The sequence below is a fragment of the Mastomys coucha genome, unplaced genomic scaffold (assembly GCF_008632895.1).
Source record: "Mastomys coucha isolate ucsf_1 unplaced genomic scaffold, UCSF_Mcou_1 pScaffold18, whole genome shotgun sequence".
Taxonomy (NCBI): Eukaryota; Metazoa; Chordata; class Mammalia; order Rodentia; family Muridae; genus Mastomys; species Mastomys coucha.
In genome coordinates this window covers 58,057,173-58,074,978 of record NW_022196900.1, presented here as the reverse complement: position 1 = coordinate 58,074,978, position 17,806 = coordinate 58,057,173, and the positions used below count along the sequence as shown (strand labels likewise).

At 46.7% G+C, this 17,806-nt stretch overlaps 1 protein-coding gene across 3 annotated transcripts in view; it reads left to right on the top strand.

The window, feature by feature from the left end:
• Nucleotides 1-17,806, top strand: part of Kank4 (KN motif and ankyrin repeat domains 4) — a 66,607-nt gene that overhangs the window by 21,786 nt on the left and 27,015 nt on the right. For 2 of the 3 annotated variants that reach the window (XM_031377910.1, XM_031377908.1), the window contains exon 2: nt 12,612-12,694. In XM_031377910.1, the coding sequence (XP_031233770.1) occupies nt 12,679-12,694 (16 nt within the window). In that variant the 5' untranslated portion in view covers nt 12,612-12,678. Of the gene's footprint in view, nt 1-103; nt 238-12,611; nt 12,695-17,806 lie in introns of those variants that run through there. The other variant, XM_031377909.1, reaches the window with a different exon arrangement.

The following is a 17,806-nucleotide window of genomic DNA, read 5'->3' as shown; positions in this document are numbered from 1 at the left end:
GTTTTGCTTTGCACTAAGAATGTTTTTTTCCCCTTCGGTATTTTCTCTGGAGACTACAGTGCAGGTTTGGATAGCTTCCAATTAATTTTTTATCTGCTTAGCTGCTGTTTCTTTGAACACAGCGCTGAACTCGGACTGGGTCATGAGGCAGCCATCTTTGTCTCATTTGGAGAGGAGTCAGAACTTCTGGGGCCCCAGGTGCTGAGGAGGGAAGAGTAAAGGATGAATACAGAGAAGGTGCGTAATTGATCTTGGCAACTGTTTTTATTATTGTGTTTGGTACTGTCTCTGTAGCCAGCAGCTGCAAGCAAAGGTCACCAGTGGGAGTATGAGCAGTATTCTGGCAAGCAGTCACTCCAATGAAAGCTCCATTATTCTCTATGGAAACTGGGAAGACCAGCCATGTTGTCTTTAGAGAAACCTTCAAGTCAGTGTCCCCCAAAGCACAAGCCAGACAAGCACCACAGTACGAGCTTCTCATAGGAGGCAAGGAGTGTAGAAGGCAAAAGCTGACATTGGCTGTAGCGTGTGACATCCACGTCATGGGACCTCAGTATCCCCACTAGGAAATGAAGATCTTGACCAAGGTCCCATTAGTGATTTCTCTTCTCTCAGCAGTAGAATTAGCAAAAATGGTCAAATGGACTCTCCTGGCCTGGAGCTGGGAGAGGTTTGCAGAAGTAGGAAGAGAGGCCTTGACTTGAGAGAGGCCACTGTGTGGCTTGAGGGATGAGGAGAGGTCTAATAGAAGTAGGCCTCCATATGCCCAGCCATGGCATGTGCCCATGAGCTGCTCTCGGATGGTTTAAACCTGGGTGTGACTCTCAGAAACATGCTTTCTCAGTAACTTCACCTACTATTTTAGTATGTTTTCTAAGATAATTCTAGGTAAGAGAATATCTGAAACTGGGTGATTTTGCACAAACAAGAATTTACCTGACTCATCGTCTGAGGGCAGGGACATCTTAGAGTGAAGTTCTGGCCTTCGCAGAGGGACTTCATGTTGTACCACCCTGGGAAAGAAAGTGGAGGGGAAGCTGGGCAGTGGTGGCGCACGCCTTTAATCCCAGCACTTGGGAGGCAGAGGCAGGTGGATTTCTGAGTTCAAGGCTAGCCTGGTCTACAGAGTGAGTTCTAGGACAGCTAGGGCTACACAGAAAAATCCTGTCTTGAAAAACAAAAACAAACAAACAAAAAAAAAAAGGAAAAAAAAGAAAGTGGAGGGGGAGAGAAAGCAGAAGAGCGATTGAGCAAGTAAAGGCCAAACTCACTTTTTATGTGAGTCTACTCTCTCAACAGCTTAACCCACTCCCAAGGCACAACATGCATCTATCTACTCATGGGGGCATAGCCCTGGTGACCCCATCACCTCACCTCATTAGGTCCCTCTCTCCAACACTATGGTTTAAGTTTCAACACATGAACTTTGAGAAACAAGTGGAAGCATAGCACCCACATTAAGTACAACAGAATAAAACTCAGGTCACAGTCGTACACAGCCTTCCCGAATACTGCCAGGTGGCACACTGAATGAGTCCCATCTGCTTCCAGCAAACATTCAAATTGATAGAAGTTTCTAGAGCCCTTTGTCTCTTGGGTTCATCCCTGATGATACCCACCCTTCCTTCAGCTGACATGTTGCCGAAACTAAGTGTCTATCATCCTTGTTTGACACACATGACAGGTGTCGTCTACTCTGCATACTGAACTTGTAGAAGGCTGGATAGGGTATTGTGCAATTAAAGAAAACAAAGACAAAACAAACAGTATTGGCTCCACCCAGATATCTGGGGATCAGTTTTCATCTGCAGTTTTGTAGAAACTGATTCCTGAACAGGCAGGCCGTGTGTATTTGAGCCAAGAAAAACCTTCCTCCCAACCCAGAAGGCAGAAGCCATAGCCCACAAAAGTGCTGAAGAGTCTGCACCTGGGGCTCATGGGAGGCACCCATGCTCATGCCTCAGAAGGTTCCAGTTGGACTCTAACCAAGGATGGTGATGCAGGATAGACATAGGAGGTGCAGAGGTGCCCCTTACCCCACCACACAGAGGGTGTCCGCCTCTGCCCATGAGACGCTCCCCCTGCAGGACCCAGGAAGGAGGAGTGGGGCTGAATTTCTGAGGAGTATTTGCTCTAAGCTGTGGTTTCCCAACTGTCTAGACAGCAGTCCACAGCGCTGGAATGAAAATCCTTGTGGCCTACTGAGTCCGTCCACTCATTCCCATGTTCCAATGCGGGTGGGAATGGTAGGAAAGGGTTAAAGTGGAAGAGAAAAATAAAGTGGTAATAAAGCAAATACTCAAGATAGCAATCAATCAATAATAATTTTATGAGTAATATGTTAAAAAAAATAACAGTTAACATCCAAGTCTCATAGCAGGTGGGGGTCATAGGTATGAACTTTTAACCCATCTTAGCAAGCTTGCAGGATGTTATTCCACTGGTCTCCCAGAGCCACTCCCCAGTAGTCTGTCTTCTTCAAGGGCAGTGACTTTCAGGCAGGAGTCGGGCGTGGTTGTCCCCCGATATTATTTGCCTGGGTCCTAAGGGAAGCAGGCTGACACTATAAATTCCACTTTCAACCTCGGAGACTCGGGGCTCCTAAGGAGGGAGTCCTGGCCATAGGGAGTTCACAAAGTTCTGGCTCACTGCGAAAAGCACAAATGTCTTCTGCACTAATAACAGAACGCCCTCTTTGAGAATGGCAGGAATTCCAGACCTTGCCCTGGGTGAACACCCAGGAGTTTTAAAGTACTGTTTAGAGGTGATGGAGGCCATTCTCCCTAGCAGAATAGACAATGTTCTTAGCACGCTTGTAACAGACATTTTTTTTCCTGTTTTTTTGTTTTGTTTTGTTTTTGAGACAGGGTTTCTCTGTGTAGCTCTGGCTGTCCTGGAAGTCACTTTTTAGACAAGGCTAAGCTCGAACTCAGAAACCTGCCTGCCTCTGCCTTCTAACTGCTGGGAGTAAAGGCATGCACCAGCCCTGTCCTGCCAATTTTTGTTTATTAATGCCAGTATTTAATTGATTCGAATATTTTGTTCCTAATTTCTTATACCAAAAAAAAAAATCATATTACTATATTACTTACTTTTTTGTTTGTTTGTTTTTCGAGACAGGGTTTCCCTGTGTAGCGTTGGCTGTCCTGGAGCTCACTCTGTAGACCAGGTTAGCCTTGAACTCAGAAATCCACCGGCCTCTGCCTCCCAAGTGCTGGGATTAAAGGCATGTGTCACCACTGCCCAGCTACTATGTTACTTACTTTAAGAATCAGAATTTGGGATCTGTCTAGTGCTATTTTGGAAACTCTTACGCTCGGCCACTGGACCAGGTCTTTGCTCTGAGAATTATAGATTTTAGAAGTAGGGTGTGTAGAAATAATTTTAATCTGTTTTTTCTTCCTCAGGCCTGGTCCCAGAATGAGGACTCTGAGACTAAATATGTATTATTAAATGCTTAGGCTATAAGCTTTGGTTCATTCCCTGACTAGCTCATAATTATTTAACCCATTTAAACTATTCTATATCTACCATATGGTTAGTTACCTCTCCTTCAGTCCTAGCCTGCTTCTTCCTTCACTTCTCCTCAAAATCTCCCTGCTGGCTTACATCTGTCTCTTCAGTCATCACACTTGAATCTCTCCTCTTTTAGTCCTCTCATTATTTCCCAGAATCCTTTTTCTTCCTGCCAGTGTCCGGCCTCCCATTTCCTGCCTCAGCTCATTGGCCATTGGCGTTTTTATTGACAGGTGGTGCTTGTAAGAGATTGTCTTTACATGGTATTTCTAGGTAACTATTTAAGAGCCTGGGAATTTGAGAGTGATGACACATGTCTATGTTTCAAGCACTTTGGAGGAAGACTAGGTATTCGATTCATCCTTGGGTGCATAGCAACGTTGACGTCAGTCTGGGCTGCATGAGACCCCCTCCAAAACAAAACACGAACATGAATACTACAGATGACTCACATGAGCAAGAGGAAAGCTTAGTTCTTGTCATCACGGAACTTCTGGAATCTAAGAGAAATTCAATAATAGTACAAGGACAAAAAAGAAGAGCGGGGTGGGGGTCGGAATCTTCCTATAGGCTGTATGGTTTAGTGGAAAGAGCACTGGGCTGGAAGAGAGGAAATCTGTCTTGAACTGCAGCCGGGCCTTGTAGCTCTGTGACTCTGAGAACAGACTTTGCTTCCTCATTTGCAAAGCGGAGGGTCCCCTTGCCTGTTCTGCTTCTCTCTTGGAGTTCACACGAGGGCCCTAGGTGGGTTATGGAGATTTCACTTTTCTTTTGTGAAATGCAGGTATCTCGCTGAGGGCCAGAGAACTGAGTACCATCTTGCTCTAGAGAGAGAGAGAGTGGAAGGACCTGTGCATACACCGTTCTTCAGTCTTGTGTGGTCTGAAGCTCTGATTCTCCTCCCAAAGGCTGGATTTTATGTATGTGCTACCAGGCCGGGTTACATATGTCTTTATCCTGCTATCTAAGACAAGCTGATGTGTGGCACTGTCAGGTTCCTAGTACATCCTTCCTACTGGTTTATTTTATATTTTAAGATTTATTTTACTTATACGGACATGGATCTGTGTGAGTACATGGGTGCATGTAGAGGAGTGTGGAGATGCACAGTCTCATGTGCAAAGGCCAGGAGAGCACTTTGGATCCTTTGGAGCTGGCATTAGAAAGGTGAAGCTGGAGTAATACAAGCATTTGCATAACTCTCAGTTGTTACCTCTGCGTGGATGCAAGCTCTGGACCTCATGGCTGCTCTGCAACGGCTCTTTTGTTTGTTTGTTTGTTTGTTTTTATGTTTTTTCGAGACAGGGTTTCTCTGTGTAGCCCTGGCTGTCCTGGAACTCACTCTGTAGACCAGGCTGGCCTCGAACTCAGAAATCCTCCTGCCTCTGCCTCCCAAGTGCTGGGATTAAAGGCAGTGCCACCACCACCCGGCTCGGGAACGGCTCTTAGCCAGAGACATCTTCTAGTATTTGATTTTCTTTTTTTAAAAAATTCTTAAATTGTGTGTGTGTGTGTGTGTGTTGCATGTGTGTATGTGTGCTCATGGTGGCCAGAAGAGGGCAAAGCTGTTGTAAAGCTGTTATAGGTGGCTACGAACCACCTAATGAGGGTGCTGGGAACTGAACTCAGTTCTTCTGGAGGAACAAGAAGTGTCAACTGCTGAACCCCATATTTGATTTCCTAACTGACACATAGTACTTGTACCTATTTGTGAGTAACACTGTGGTTTATGTTAATTTTACATCTGTGTGTGTACTTGCATGGCAACGCACAGTCCATATGTGTGGTAGTGAGAGAGGACAACTTGTGGGAGTTGGTTCTTTCTTTCCACTGCAAAGGGTGGATGGAAATGGCCTTCAGCCAGCAGGATTTGCATATGTATCAGGCAATTGTAAGTAGAGAAATGACCTTGTTTACCTCAGCTTACCCTTTTACCATTTCCTCATAGTATATATAATGCATCATTGTAGCATTGCACAATAAAGTAACTTTGCACCCTTGAAGGGTTTCCCCAACCTCTGAGATCCATTCACTTTTTACTGTGTTAAGAGGTCTGAAGCTGCTGGGCAGTGGTGGTGCATGCCTTTAATCCCAGCACTTGGGAGGCAGAGGCAGGAGGATTTCTGAGTTCGAGGCCAGCCTGGTCTACAGAGTGAGTTCCAGGACAGCCAGGGCTACACAGAGAAACCCTGTCTGGAAAAACCAAAAAAAAAAAAAAAAAGTGGGGGGGGGAGTGGTCTGGAGCAGATATGCTCTCTCAACACACAGGAAGTGTTTATAGGGGTTGTGGATAAATTCATATTACATGCTTTCTGGAGCCTGTGGTGGAGGTCAGGGACACAGACCCAGAGGCAGCCACTGTGGCCAAGGACAGACAGGAAAGGTACAGTAGAAAGGTGACCATTGCTCATGGGAGAGATGTGAGGCTCAGGACAGGCAGGACAAGGTAGCACACAGCCTTTGACACCTGCATAGCTCAAGGATGGGACATGAAAGACTTTGTCCTGAGAAAGGAAAAGACCATGTCTGTCTTAGTCACGCAGAGCAGAGGGGAGGGTGGCTAACTGGAGAGGCACTGGGCAAATGGGGGCCTTTTCTTATCCCTTTCTGTAGACGTGTCTTATGTTTCTGGATGTCCTCTGGACCACTCAGAAGTGATGGACAGTGGACCTTTCAATTGTATCCTAGAGGAAATTTGCTCCGCAGGGCATTTTCCGTATAAACTTTAGCATTCAAGCTAAATTTCCGATCCTTTTTGACACTGACGGACTGGTTTGGGTTCACACAAATACTCTTAACAACTGAAAAGCGTAAATGCCAGTCTTATAGCTGTGTCTACAGCCAGACATATCATCCTTGCCTTTCATCTCTAGGTAAAGCAGGTGCTTGGGAATCTTCCAAGAAAAAGACTGAGAAGAACACAATTCTACCCCCAGGAATTTGACTCCTGGGACACCAAAGCTATTCATTTAGACTATCTGTCTTATGTTCTTTACCTTTACAACAGAAATACTGAACCCTGTGAACCTAAAGGGGCCCAGAATGGAAAGGTGTGCTTTCTATATGTGCTGGGGGAAATGTAGGCAGCAGTTCAAGGTGAGGTGACACTTGGTGCCAGCATCAAGCTCAGCACACGTTTGATAGGAGCCATCATTAGTGTATATGGGAGAGGGCTGCCTGTGACATGTCTTAAGGGTCTGCTTCGTGCCCTAGCAGCATCAGGGGTTCATGTCTCTCTAAAACTGTTGCTCAGCCTTTATAAAAGAAGCGTACTGCTCTCAGGATCCTTGTGGGACCATGTCACCCTTGTGTGTCTTTAGTAGGAACAGGGCAAGTGTCAGGTTTGGAAAGCCTGAGATCCACCTCACACAGCCTCTACTCCAGGCTGGACTCCAGGTCTTATCTGCTGGGACTGGTTACTTCCCTTCTCAGGCAGCCTGGCTCTTGCAGGGATTAGAAACCCTGCTAGGAGCAGGGACCACAGAACAAGCAGGAATTTGCTTGTCACTGTAGGTACTTGCCCTTTTTCTTTCTTTCCTGCCAGATGGGGTGCATCTTGGACTTCCAGAGCAGCAGACTGGTGGGGTGGCAGGAATTTGGAACTGCTAGTCTGGCTCCAGGAATTCCCTGGGCATTTTCCTATCATCACCCTACCCGACCAAAGGACTTTCATTCACTTATGGTTCTGAGCCACCCAAAGACATCATGAAGCCCAGGGGTTTCCAGTCTCAAGGAGGCTGCGCACCATTCTTAGTTTCATTGATGAGCTGTAGGGGGAGGTGGGAAATCCTGCTCCTAAGTTCCCAGATTTGGAGGCATCAAGGAAAAGAAAGTTGCATGTTTTGGGGATATCTTAGATGTGTTCCTCTGAAACAATGGCAACTTCCCCCGGAACTTGGTTGCAGCCGATAGATCTGATCATTCTCCCTTTTCCTGTCTGATCCAGTATTAACTTATTGAACAGTGAATTCGTTTCTGGGTCATTCGTTTTGACCCAGGAGAGCGAAAAGGAAGTGAGTATTTGTTTTTCCAACAAGGTCGTGGGTCACCTGGCCGAGTCCTTTAACAAACAGCTGGAAAGCAGACTTGGTTGCTGAGTTTACCGGAATCAGCTCCATTCCGGTCTCTTCGTGGGAGGGAGCCGAGTCCTTCCTGCCTGGGCCTGCAGAGTGGAGGGACGGTTGAGGAGGGTGATATGTACACAACTTGCTTCCCACCTGGCCTCTCTTCTCCAACAAGCCCTGGATGCAGCAGCGGCAGTGTGGGCAAAATAAGAGAAACACTTGAACAAAAGTGTGGACAATATGCTAATTACTAACCCTGGCCCCGCCCTCTCCTAGTGGGCAGGAAGTAGTCCTGGCTGAGAATCTTTTAGGAGTGCATCTCACTTCTCTGGTACCCTATCATCAGCCCTCCCAAGGATGAGCTGAGCCGTGACAGCTTCTTGGCACGGGAAACCTGGGGTCCTGGGATGAGGAATGAAAGCTCTGGTCTCATCACATCATCAGGGCAGGGTCATCCTAGGTATGGGGGGCATTCATTTCTCTTTTGGAAAGAGTGCTTCGTCTCTACAAGGTGATCATGAAGGGACCAGTGGGGATGCTATTTGGTGCGCTACCATGTTAAATATTTGACTTTGTAAGGCTGAATTGTCCAAGAATTCTGTGGCAGTGAGGCTGCTCTTCAAGCCAAGCTCTCTTTTCAAGGAAATCCAAGGTGCTATTTATTTTGGCATGCAGCCTGTTCTGTGATGAAAAGCGGGGTTTTTTTTTTTATTATTATTATAGCAGAATAAAGAAGGGGTTTGAGGAGAACAAGAATGCAGACATGGGTCTCAGCTTCAGGACTAAGAAAGGGAAGTTTTCTTTATGTTTTGACTTGAGGTTAAATGAGGTTTGAAAATGGCATCATAAAAGGAATCAGTGTGGATGGTGGAGGAGGGAAGGGGTGGAGATGTTCAGGAGTTGGACTGACCCAAGGTGACCATTTCTAACAAGGTCTAGCTGTACAGGGACCCTCTTTGCTGACACCAACTGCCTTGGTGGACTGCACAGGCAGCCTCAGGCCTTGCTGCCTCACTTAAGTTTTGAAGGACGCTTTGTTATAAACTATAATGTACAGGGGGGTGCCTGGCCCCCTTATGCCAAGGTGCCCCCTGAGAAGTTAGGCCACATGACAGACCTGATATAAAGGAGGTTTATTTGGGGAAGGGAGGGCCTGGAGAAGGAGCGGAGGCAGGCCATGAGGCCATGGGAGCAGAGCCATGAGGGCAGAGAAGGAAGGGACAAAGAAGGACAGAAATGGGAGAGAGAGACTGGCCAGGAACACATGGGAACAGGAAGAGGGGGCCAACTGGGGTGGTGAGTAGTCCTTTTATATGTAGCCCACACCTGGCAAAGGGTGAAGGTGGCAGGTGATGATGTAAGCCACTGCTAGGTCCCTGGGAGGAGCATGGTGGAATTGCCTGTAAGCCAACACACTTGCCATCCTGCCCCCAGTTACCTGGGGAACTTTAGGCTGGCCACATAGCCTCTGGTTGCCTTAGTGTCCTCTTCTATAATTTAGAGCCAGCTCCCACGCTTGCTTGTGTGAGGGAGGGGGTGAAACGACACCCAGTGCTTGGCACCTGTTCATTTCGCTCTGTAGGTTCTGTTTGAAGACAGATAAACGTGTTCCCTCCTTAAGTTATTTAAAAATCAGGCAGTATGTCCAACACACTTTAAATGCAGAGAGCTGGGGGGGGGGGGGGGGGGGGGGTCATACAGGGATGCATCTTGTAAGAATTCTGACCTTCGAAAGCCCTGCTGATAAGGAGAGGAGCTAGAAAAAAAAAAAAAAGCTATGCAACTCTCAAAGGGTTGAGAATGGAATGAGCCACTGAGAAAGGCTGGGCTGTAACTGGGGATCCTTCAGACCTGGACAAACCACAGAGGACAGCAGCAGATGTTAAAGATCGTCACACTGGGGATACAGCCTAGCATAACAGGGTGGTTAACAACTGCTGTAGTTGCAGGATTCCACATTAAAGGGGCACTCATGACCAACAAGACTCTCCTCATAATCATGCTTTGTGTTTTGAGCAGAGTAGCATGAGCTCGTGTGGTATTTACTCTCCACTCACCCCACCATCAAGCCTCTGCCCAACTCCAAGGAATCTCCCTTAGCCACACTCCAAGATGTCTACTGTAAGAATCATGGAGAAAAGTAGACCCAGCTATGGTGGGGAAGGAAAGGGTGAATTCCTTTATTTCCTTTCTGTGTTTAAAGCCCTTTAGAGTGCAAAGTTGTGAAGCCCTTCCTCAGAGAACCGAGTTCCAACTCCACTTAACACCTGTGGCCTTGAAGTGATTAGTTTTAGTGAAATTCGAGAGTGGGGTGGGGGTGGGGGACCTAGAGGCCTCCACAGAGCTTTTCGTTCTTAAATCCAGCCTGATGTGTATGGAATGATCCCTAGAAGTCATTTGATCGCACATTTGATGGACCAACTTCAGAATTCTAGCCAAAGGCAATAACTCGAATGTCCCAGGTGCTGCTTAGACTTTGCAGCCACAGGTGGTGGTCTCCAGCCTTCGAGAGGTGGACCCGTGAGGCCCAAGCTGTCCTTCCTTCTCCAGGCCTGCAGGCTTTTCAGGAATTGAGTAGAGAAGGAAGAAGTACTAGCCAGAAACGTTCCTCTCCCAAGGCGAGCAGGGGACAGTCACAACCGTGTACTGAGCTGGCCTACCCAAGGACAGCCATCACCTCTAGCACAGACTTGGAGCTGGCTAGGCTGGAGCCCCTTGTTACACGCCAACACCTGCTTGTTGGGTACCTTCACACAGCCTCAGTTTCCCCACCTGAGCAATAAGCGTAATAGTCCTATCTGGGTTAAGGTAAGAACTGTATGAGACAATTCAAGTACGTTACGTGCTTCCGACCCTACAGGATGTGGGGAGAAGGAAACAGTGTAAAGAAAGGTTAAGATGACAGGGGGCAAAAATGGCTTCCCAAGCTTGACTTGACACACTTATCCAGCCCTCCTAGGTGTTCCATTTCACCCTCCAAAGACTGCAGATTTGAGGTCTTGGGAGAAGCAGGGGAGTCCTCGGCCTAGGAGCCTCCTCCTCACCACAGGGCCAGCCCTTCACCACCCAGGTTAGAACTCTCCATGCTTTTCCACTGGTCTCATTCCAGTGGAAACCCAAGACCCACCATCACTGTGGTTGTTGTTGTCCTTGACTGGTCTGTTCTCTACCAGAATCAAGCACTTGCTGGTCCAGTAACCTGTTAATTTTAAGTGTGATAATCAGCATCAGAATTCTTCTTTTTTTTTTTTTTTTGTTTTGTTTTGTTTTTTCGAGATAGGGTTTCCCTGTATAGCCCTGGCTGTCCTGGAACTCACTCTGTAGACCAGGCTGGTCTCAAACTCAGAAATCCACCTGCCTTTGCCTCCCAAGTGCTGGGATTAAAGGCATGCGCCACCACTGCCCAGCTAGCATCAGATTTCTTACAGGAGCATCTCTGCTTCCACAAAACATACGAGCCCTTTGAGGTTCAGCCAGATGTCTGAAAGGCTCTGTGGCTGGTGTGTGGAGGCTGGTGTATGGAGGCTGGTGTGTGGAGGATGGTGTGTGGAGGATGGTGTGTGGAGGCTGGTGCGTGGAGGCTGGTGTGTGGAGGATGGTGTGTGGAGGCTGGTGCGTGGAGGCTGGTGTGTGGAGGATGGTGTGTGGAGGATGGTATGTGGAGGATGGTGCGTGGAGGATGGTGCGTGGAGGATGGTGTGTGGAGGATGGTGTGTGGAGGATGGTGTGTGGAGGATGGTGTGTGGAGGATGGTGTGTGGAAGCTGTGTGATAGAAAGTAAGGCACAAGCTTGGGAGACACAATGCTCCCGGGTTTATGTCATGTATAGTATCGGGCAGTCCTGAATTTCCCTCTTACCTGGCAGGCAATAATGTCACCAGTTCTCCCATGCCCATCCTTGATGTGTGTGTTCAGGGAGGGTCACTTCTCATCCCTAGACCCACATCATTAGCCTACTGTTCTCTGTTCTGGCTCTTTCCGGGCAATTAAAATTCCTATAACAGCTTTGCTTCCACTGTTATGGATAATTCATTATTCTGATGTAAATTGACTGATAATCACAAAAAGCCAGTTTCTGGGTGGGTTATTGTAATGGGATAGGAGATAGAGGGGGTCCTGGGAATGAATTAAAACTTTGAGGACTGATGCGCAAATCTTAAGGTTGACTAATTCAGAGTAAGGACAGCATGGGGTGGGGGGAGAAAAAGAAAAGAAAAGAAAAAAAGAAAAAAGAAAAAGGGGCTGGAGAGATGTCTCAGTGTTTAAGAGCACCAACTGCTCTCCCAAAGGGCCTGAGTTCAAATCCCAGCAACCACATGGTGGCTTACAACCATCCATAACGAGATCTGACGCCCTCTTCTGGGGTGTTTGAAGACAGCTACAGTGTACTTGCATATAATAATAAAGAAATCAAAAAAAAAAAGACAGCATTCCGACTGGGAAGTTCCTGATGTCTTCTGGCCAAATGGGTTGCACTTCTTCTGGTCGCCATGGCTATAAACCGCCCCCTCTGTATCAGCCCCTTGTCAGCGTATTTATAAACCACCCACCATATCAGCTCCTCATTGCCATAGCTATATACCTCCCTCTCTCCATATCAGCTCCTTGTCTGTCTTGACATTGTTTTGCTTTGATTGGAATGCCTCGGACCACCTCAAATCCATCACAGGATGGATTCCATTCTCTTACCAGATTGGGGAAAGAGCCAGACCTTCTAGGCTCCTTCTACTCCATCAATAGTCTGCTAAGAAGCCTCGTATAAAACAACTCACCTAGCCTCAGTTGCCTCATTTGCCAAATGAGGGCTTGGGCTAAGTGCCTCTTTCAATGACAGCTAGTGCTAGCATTCCATGAAGATATGCCCAAAATCTGGCTCGGGAATGTCCAGCTTTTCACCCCACCTGGGAAAGCTAGTTTGTGAGCCCAGATGGAGAAAGGCCCAGATGAGTGTTACTTTCTTTGTACTGTTTCTTCAGCTTCAACTTATTCTAGCTTCAGTCGGTCTGACGGTCTCTTTTTCTTTTCTTCCAGAACTCTCCACGAATTGCACAGACTCCGTGGATGTGGAGTACCTGAGATACTGAGCTTTGTCCTCACAATGGAGAAGCTAGATGGTAGGCGGGAGGTTTTCTATTCCCTGAGTTAAAGGGTTAGTTGGTTTGGAAAGGGTTAATCACCACCAATCCTTGGAATGACTCTGGAGAGATCTGCAGGGGAAATTCTCCCACCAGGGAGTGCTGGGACCCTCAGAGCACCTACTTCAGTTATGAACCACAGTGGGAATAGAGTATGAAAATGGAGTCTTGTGAAGTAGAAAGCATCAAACGCATGTGAATTAATTTTTTTTTCTTCTCTTCGTATCCAAGTACCAAGCATGAAACAGGATGCCTGACATCATCATCTTTTTTTGTTTTGTTTTGTTTTGAACACATGAGGAAATAAAATGTTTTGTGACTTAAACAACATTTATTATTTCTCAAAAGATTACGGGAGCTGTTAGGGTCAGTATTCTGGTTTAGGCCAGTGTGACTGATCTCCCCTGGGCCCATTCGTGTGGTCTCCCAGATGGCTGGACCGGGGCTGGATAGTTTAAAATGGCCTTGTGTTCTCGTCTGATAGTTGACTTCTGAGCCATCTCGGTAATGACTTAACTACATGTCATTCATCATCCAGGAGGATGGCTGGGGCATGGGGCCATGTAGACACAGAAGAGGGAAGCATAGCCCAAAAAACCTACCCAAATCTCAGTGGGCAGTTGGTGTTCACATTTCTGTCTGTGTCATGATTGTTGACCCTTAACCCTCAGGCAAAACCAATCACAAGGACGGTCTATGAGTAGAGTTAACCAGTGGTAGTATAATATTGGGCATTTTCCCAAACCATCTGTCTGTCATACCTCATGTATCCATGGCTATTAATGCTATCTCCCAGGGCTAGTACAGAAGGAAGCAAGATGGCACACACAAAATCGCCGGGTCCTGACTATCTAGCATATCTGCTCCTAGGCCACAGTCTAGACCCCAAGCTCCTGACTCCGATGAGATACCTTTTTCCAGATTACCCGGTTTCAGGAAATGAGAGAGTCCGCCAGCTTGCATGGCCTTTGAGAGTGGACCTCACGAGGGCAGGGCGTAGGACTAGAAGTCAGCCACAGCACTGCTTCCAGCCATTTTCCCAGTGCATTGCCCTACACTTCAGGAATCTGCCATTCCCCACAGAGAGTCGCCCTTCTGGGCATCCCTGCTCTACCTCCTCAGTATAACTCACTTTCAGTGACCAACGGCTCCTCCACCTAGTAGCTCAAGAAACGTGCCCCTCCCTTTACATCTTGACTTCCCCTTGTGTCTAGACAGGGTCTCATGGTGTATCCAGGACTGGCCTGCACCTTGCTGTATAGACCAGACTGACAGAGATCTGCCAGCCTCCTACCTCTACCTTCCCCAAAGTGTTGAGATTCAAGGCCTGAGCTACCATGCCTGGAGCATCTTGACTTTTGAAAGAAACTAATATCCCTTCTTTGCAGCTTCACTTTGGCCACTTCCTCTTAGTTCTGTTTTTCTTGTTTCCATCAGAAACTGATGACAGACATTTGAGCTTCGCTTTCTCTCTTTAATTGCCTCTGATTGACTCAGTAACCTGCTGCACTTAACTTAGCCTTTGAGGTAATGACTGATACTCCCTCCTTTGTTCCTTTCTTATCTGCCCCCCCGACTGTGTGTGTGTGTTGGGGGGTCTGGTATGTCTGCCTGGTGGCCATGTTTACTGATCTTTTCCAAGTGCCTACCAACCAACTTTGCTTTTGAAGCTTGAGTTTCCAGTACCTCTGAATCTCCTATAGCTTGCTTTTCTTCTTCCCTCTCCTGATTCATTGTCTGGCTTTTGGGTGTCCTTCACCCTCCACCAAACTCTGATCCTCACAGAGTTAGATAACCCAGAGAAAGAATTGACAGCTAACCCTTCTCAGTCCCATTAGAATCTCCCCATGTCTACCTACCCAGAGTCAAACAGCCAGGCACCATATTCTCTACTTTACAGAGGGAGAAACTGAAGCATTAAGAAAGAAAAAAAAATGAGATTCTTTTTCCAGAGCCACACAAGTGGGTTGGTTTATCGAATCTAGCCTTCATCTTGAACAGAAATAATTCTACTTACCTCTTGCCTTGAGGCCATGCCTGAACTCCTGCATACCTGTCACCAGATATAACTAACAGGATCTCAACATACGAGGTTCAGTCTCATGCATACAGGCTTGAGTTCCAGCATTACTCTTGCCCTGGGAGAAAAGGCAGTATGCAGAGAGTGAGGATCATCAAGTTGGTATGTGAGTATGAGTGTGGGTATGTATAGGAAGATGCCTCTTAAACAGCTCACCTCTTAAGAAAAGATACATTTAGGCCATGGAGATAGCTCAGAAGTTGGGAGCACTGGCTGCTCTTCCAGAGGACCCATATTCAATCCCAGCAGCCACATGGCAGCTCACAACTGTCTTGTGACCCACACCCTCACACAGACATACATGCATGTTGTGGGCTGGCAATACACTAATGTACATGAAATAAAAACAAAGAAATTATAAAATAAAGATATAGTTCGTTTATGTGTATATGTCCGAGGAGGCACATGCTCTGTAGGTGCCTTTGGAGGCCAGCTGGTGGTACAGTCATTTGTGAACTAGCTGCCATGAGTGCTGAGAATGGAACTCAGGTCCTCTGGAAGAGCAACGAGCACTCTTAAATGCTGAGGCATTTTTCTGGACCCCAAAACCTCTTGCCTTTGACATCTTCTCAGTTCCAGACTCCTTTAGCTCCTCTTGGCTCTCAGCCAAAATATTTTGCCTTTCAGCACTCTGGTTCATACATGATGTTATGTAGTCATGCCCTAGATCTGCTCCCAGAGGCTGCTGGGAAACTTGGAGCATTTCTACTGCATAGAGGCAGTAGACTGCTACAGTAAACAGCACAGCCTCTCCCTTAGGACAAGTCTCTGTTTTGGGTCATAGTCTCCTCACTTAACTTTGGGCAGGCATCTCCTCTCTGACTTGGAGTGTCCTCTAGTCCAGGGTTCTTCTGAGTGGACCAGAGGGCTTCAGAGTCCAACTTGGGAAACTAACAGAAGCAAGAATGAGAATGTTCTCATACCTTTACTTGCAGTGTGTCTCCTTGGGAGGAAGACTGCCTCCTTGTCTGTCTGAAGCCTGAAGCAGCAGGAACCATAGTGTGACTCAGAAGTCCACCCCGCTCTTTGCTGTGGTTGTGACAAACCCCCCACAGGACCGTAGATCTGTTTAGCCATAGTGATACAGAGACTTCCTGTGTCAAGTTAGCTTCATTGTGTTCTCTAGAGATGCCTAAGCAGAGAGCCACTATGCAGGCACTGCTGGCACTATGCAGGCACTATGTAGCACTGCTGGGAGGAGGAGCCATCAGGGACACAGCCCCAAGCTCTCTCCCTCAGCAACCCTACCATTAGTGCCTTCTTAAAGCCCACCTCTTTCCCTCCAAATTACTTTCTATTTTTCTCACCCTGATCATATCAAGGATCAATCCTTCTACCACTGCCTGGCTTCTGATGTATCTTTCTTTTAATGCTTGGCAAGAACATTCATTTTGAGCTGTGCAGGATGACATGCAACTATAATCCTAGGACTCCAGGGGCTGAGGGAGACAGAAAGAATGATAGATAATTTAGGGCCAGCCTGGGCTACACACTGAGACCTTATCTTGAAACCAAGTGAAACTAAAAAATAAATAAATAAATAAATCTCTTCTTGAAATTTGCCCAATTCACTTTTTATTTAAGGCCAATCAGTGAATCCCTTTACCTAGACAGTAAGTCATGTACGTGGTTGGCATGCCTACAGGCTGCTCCATGATCCAGCTTTTGTCTGCCTTCTCCATTTTGTCTTTCTCTCCTTACTCTTCCATCCCACACTCTAAGCTGTGACCATATTAACTTTTATCCACTCCAGCTGTGCTGCGTGAGCTCACACCACTGTGTCTTTGCCATTTCTCTGACCTCTACCTAGACAATGCCTGTCCCTGCTGTCTGTTGAGGGAGCGCAGACCACCCTGAAACTTAATGGCTTCCCACCGTGTAATTGATACCAATCCATATTTAGCTGAGAGCCCCTCTCTTCCTGTAGTCAGATGTTCCTTGGTGACTTTTATACTTAGGCCTGTCCTTGGGCTAAGGTGGTTAGGACAGACATCTTCTCTCTGTCTGTCCCCTCTACATCCCTTCTCCTTCTCCAGATAGCTTCTCTGAAAAGCCACTTAAGCTTCCTCACATCATGACAGCCTCAGAGATTCATCTCATGGTAGCTGTCTTCCCAACATATGTGCATTCTGAGAGGCCCTGGTAGAAACGACCAGTATCCTAACTTTTGAGTTCTCTTAGCATCTTCGTTACCGTCTTCTCTTAGTCAAAGCATCACAAGCCAGCAGAGATTCACAGATGTAAAGAAATAGCTTCTTCCTTCTTTATGGGTTAGCATGCTTGTCTCTGATGGGGCTGGAAGCCAATGGAGCCGTCTGGGAGATAAACTGCCACAAAGTCTTTTTTGCCCTCTTGTTCTGGCAAATTTCTATTTGTTCATGTAATATCCTGTTTTATGTTACTCTCATGAAGTCTCCCTCCAGTAGCAAGGTAAAGTTCTCCTCTATATCCAAGGAAATATGTCCAGAGAAGGGCAAAAGTCAGTCAGTGTAGAAGACCATGGTAGACTGTGCCCAGCACATTGCGCTGTTTGCTGCTGCTTAGTTGACCATGAATCCTTTGAGAGAAGTGGCTGACTCATCCCCGTGTTTCCAGAATATATAGCTCAGCAACTGACACATAGGTACTCAGTAAATAATAGGTGAGGTAAATTGATTGAATTGCTAGAGTTTTATATTTTTGCACTAAAACCTAGCAATCTATCCCAGGGAATGCGGGCAGGCCCCCCTTCATTCCCAGCGATGAGTCACATATGTTGATTTCCATCTTGGGACCTCAGTTCTTTATATTTGGGTCTTCCACAAAAATAGCAACTATAATACTGAGAATGTTTATCATGCGCCAGGCATGGGACTGAGTATATCATCTTCATTATTAATTCATCAGGCCTCACAATAATCTTACATTACCTATTATTATTTCCACCTTATGGATGATGCGACATGAAGCCAGCAAGTTTCCCAAGGTCATAGAGGTTCCATATTCTTTTTGGTTCTCTGTTTGATTTTGTT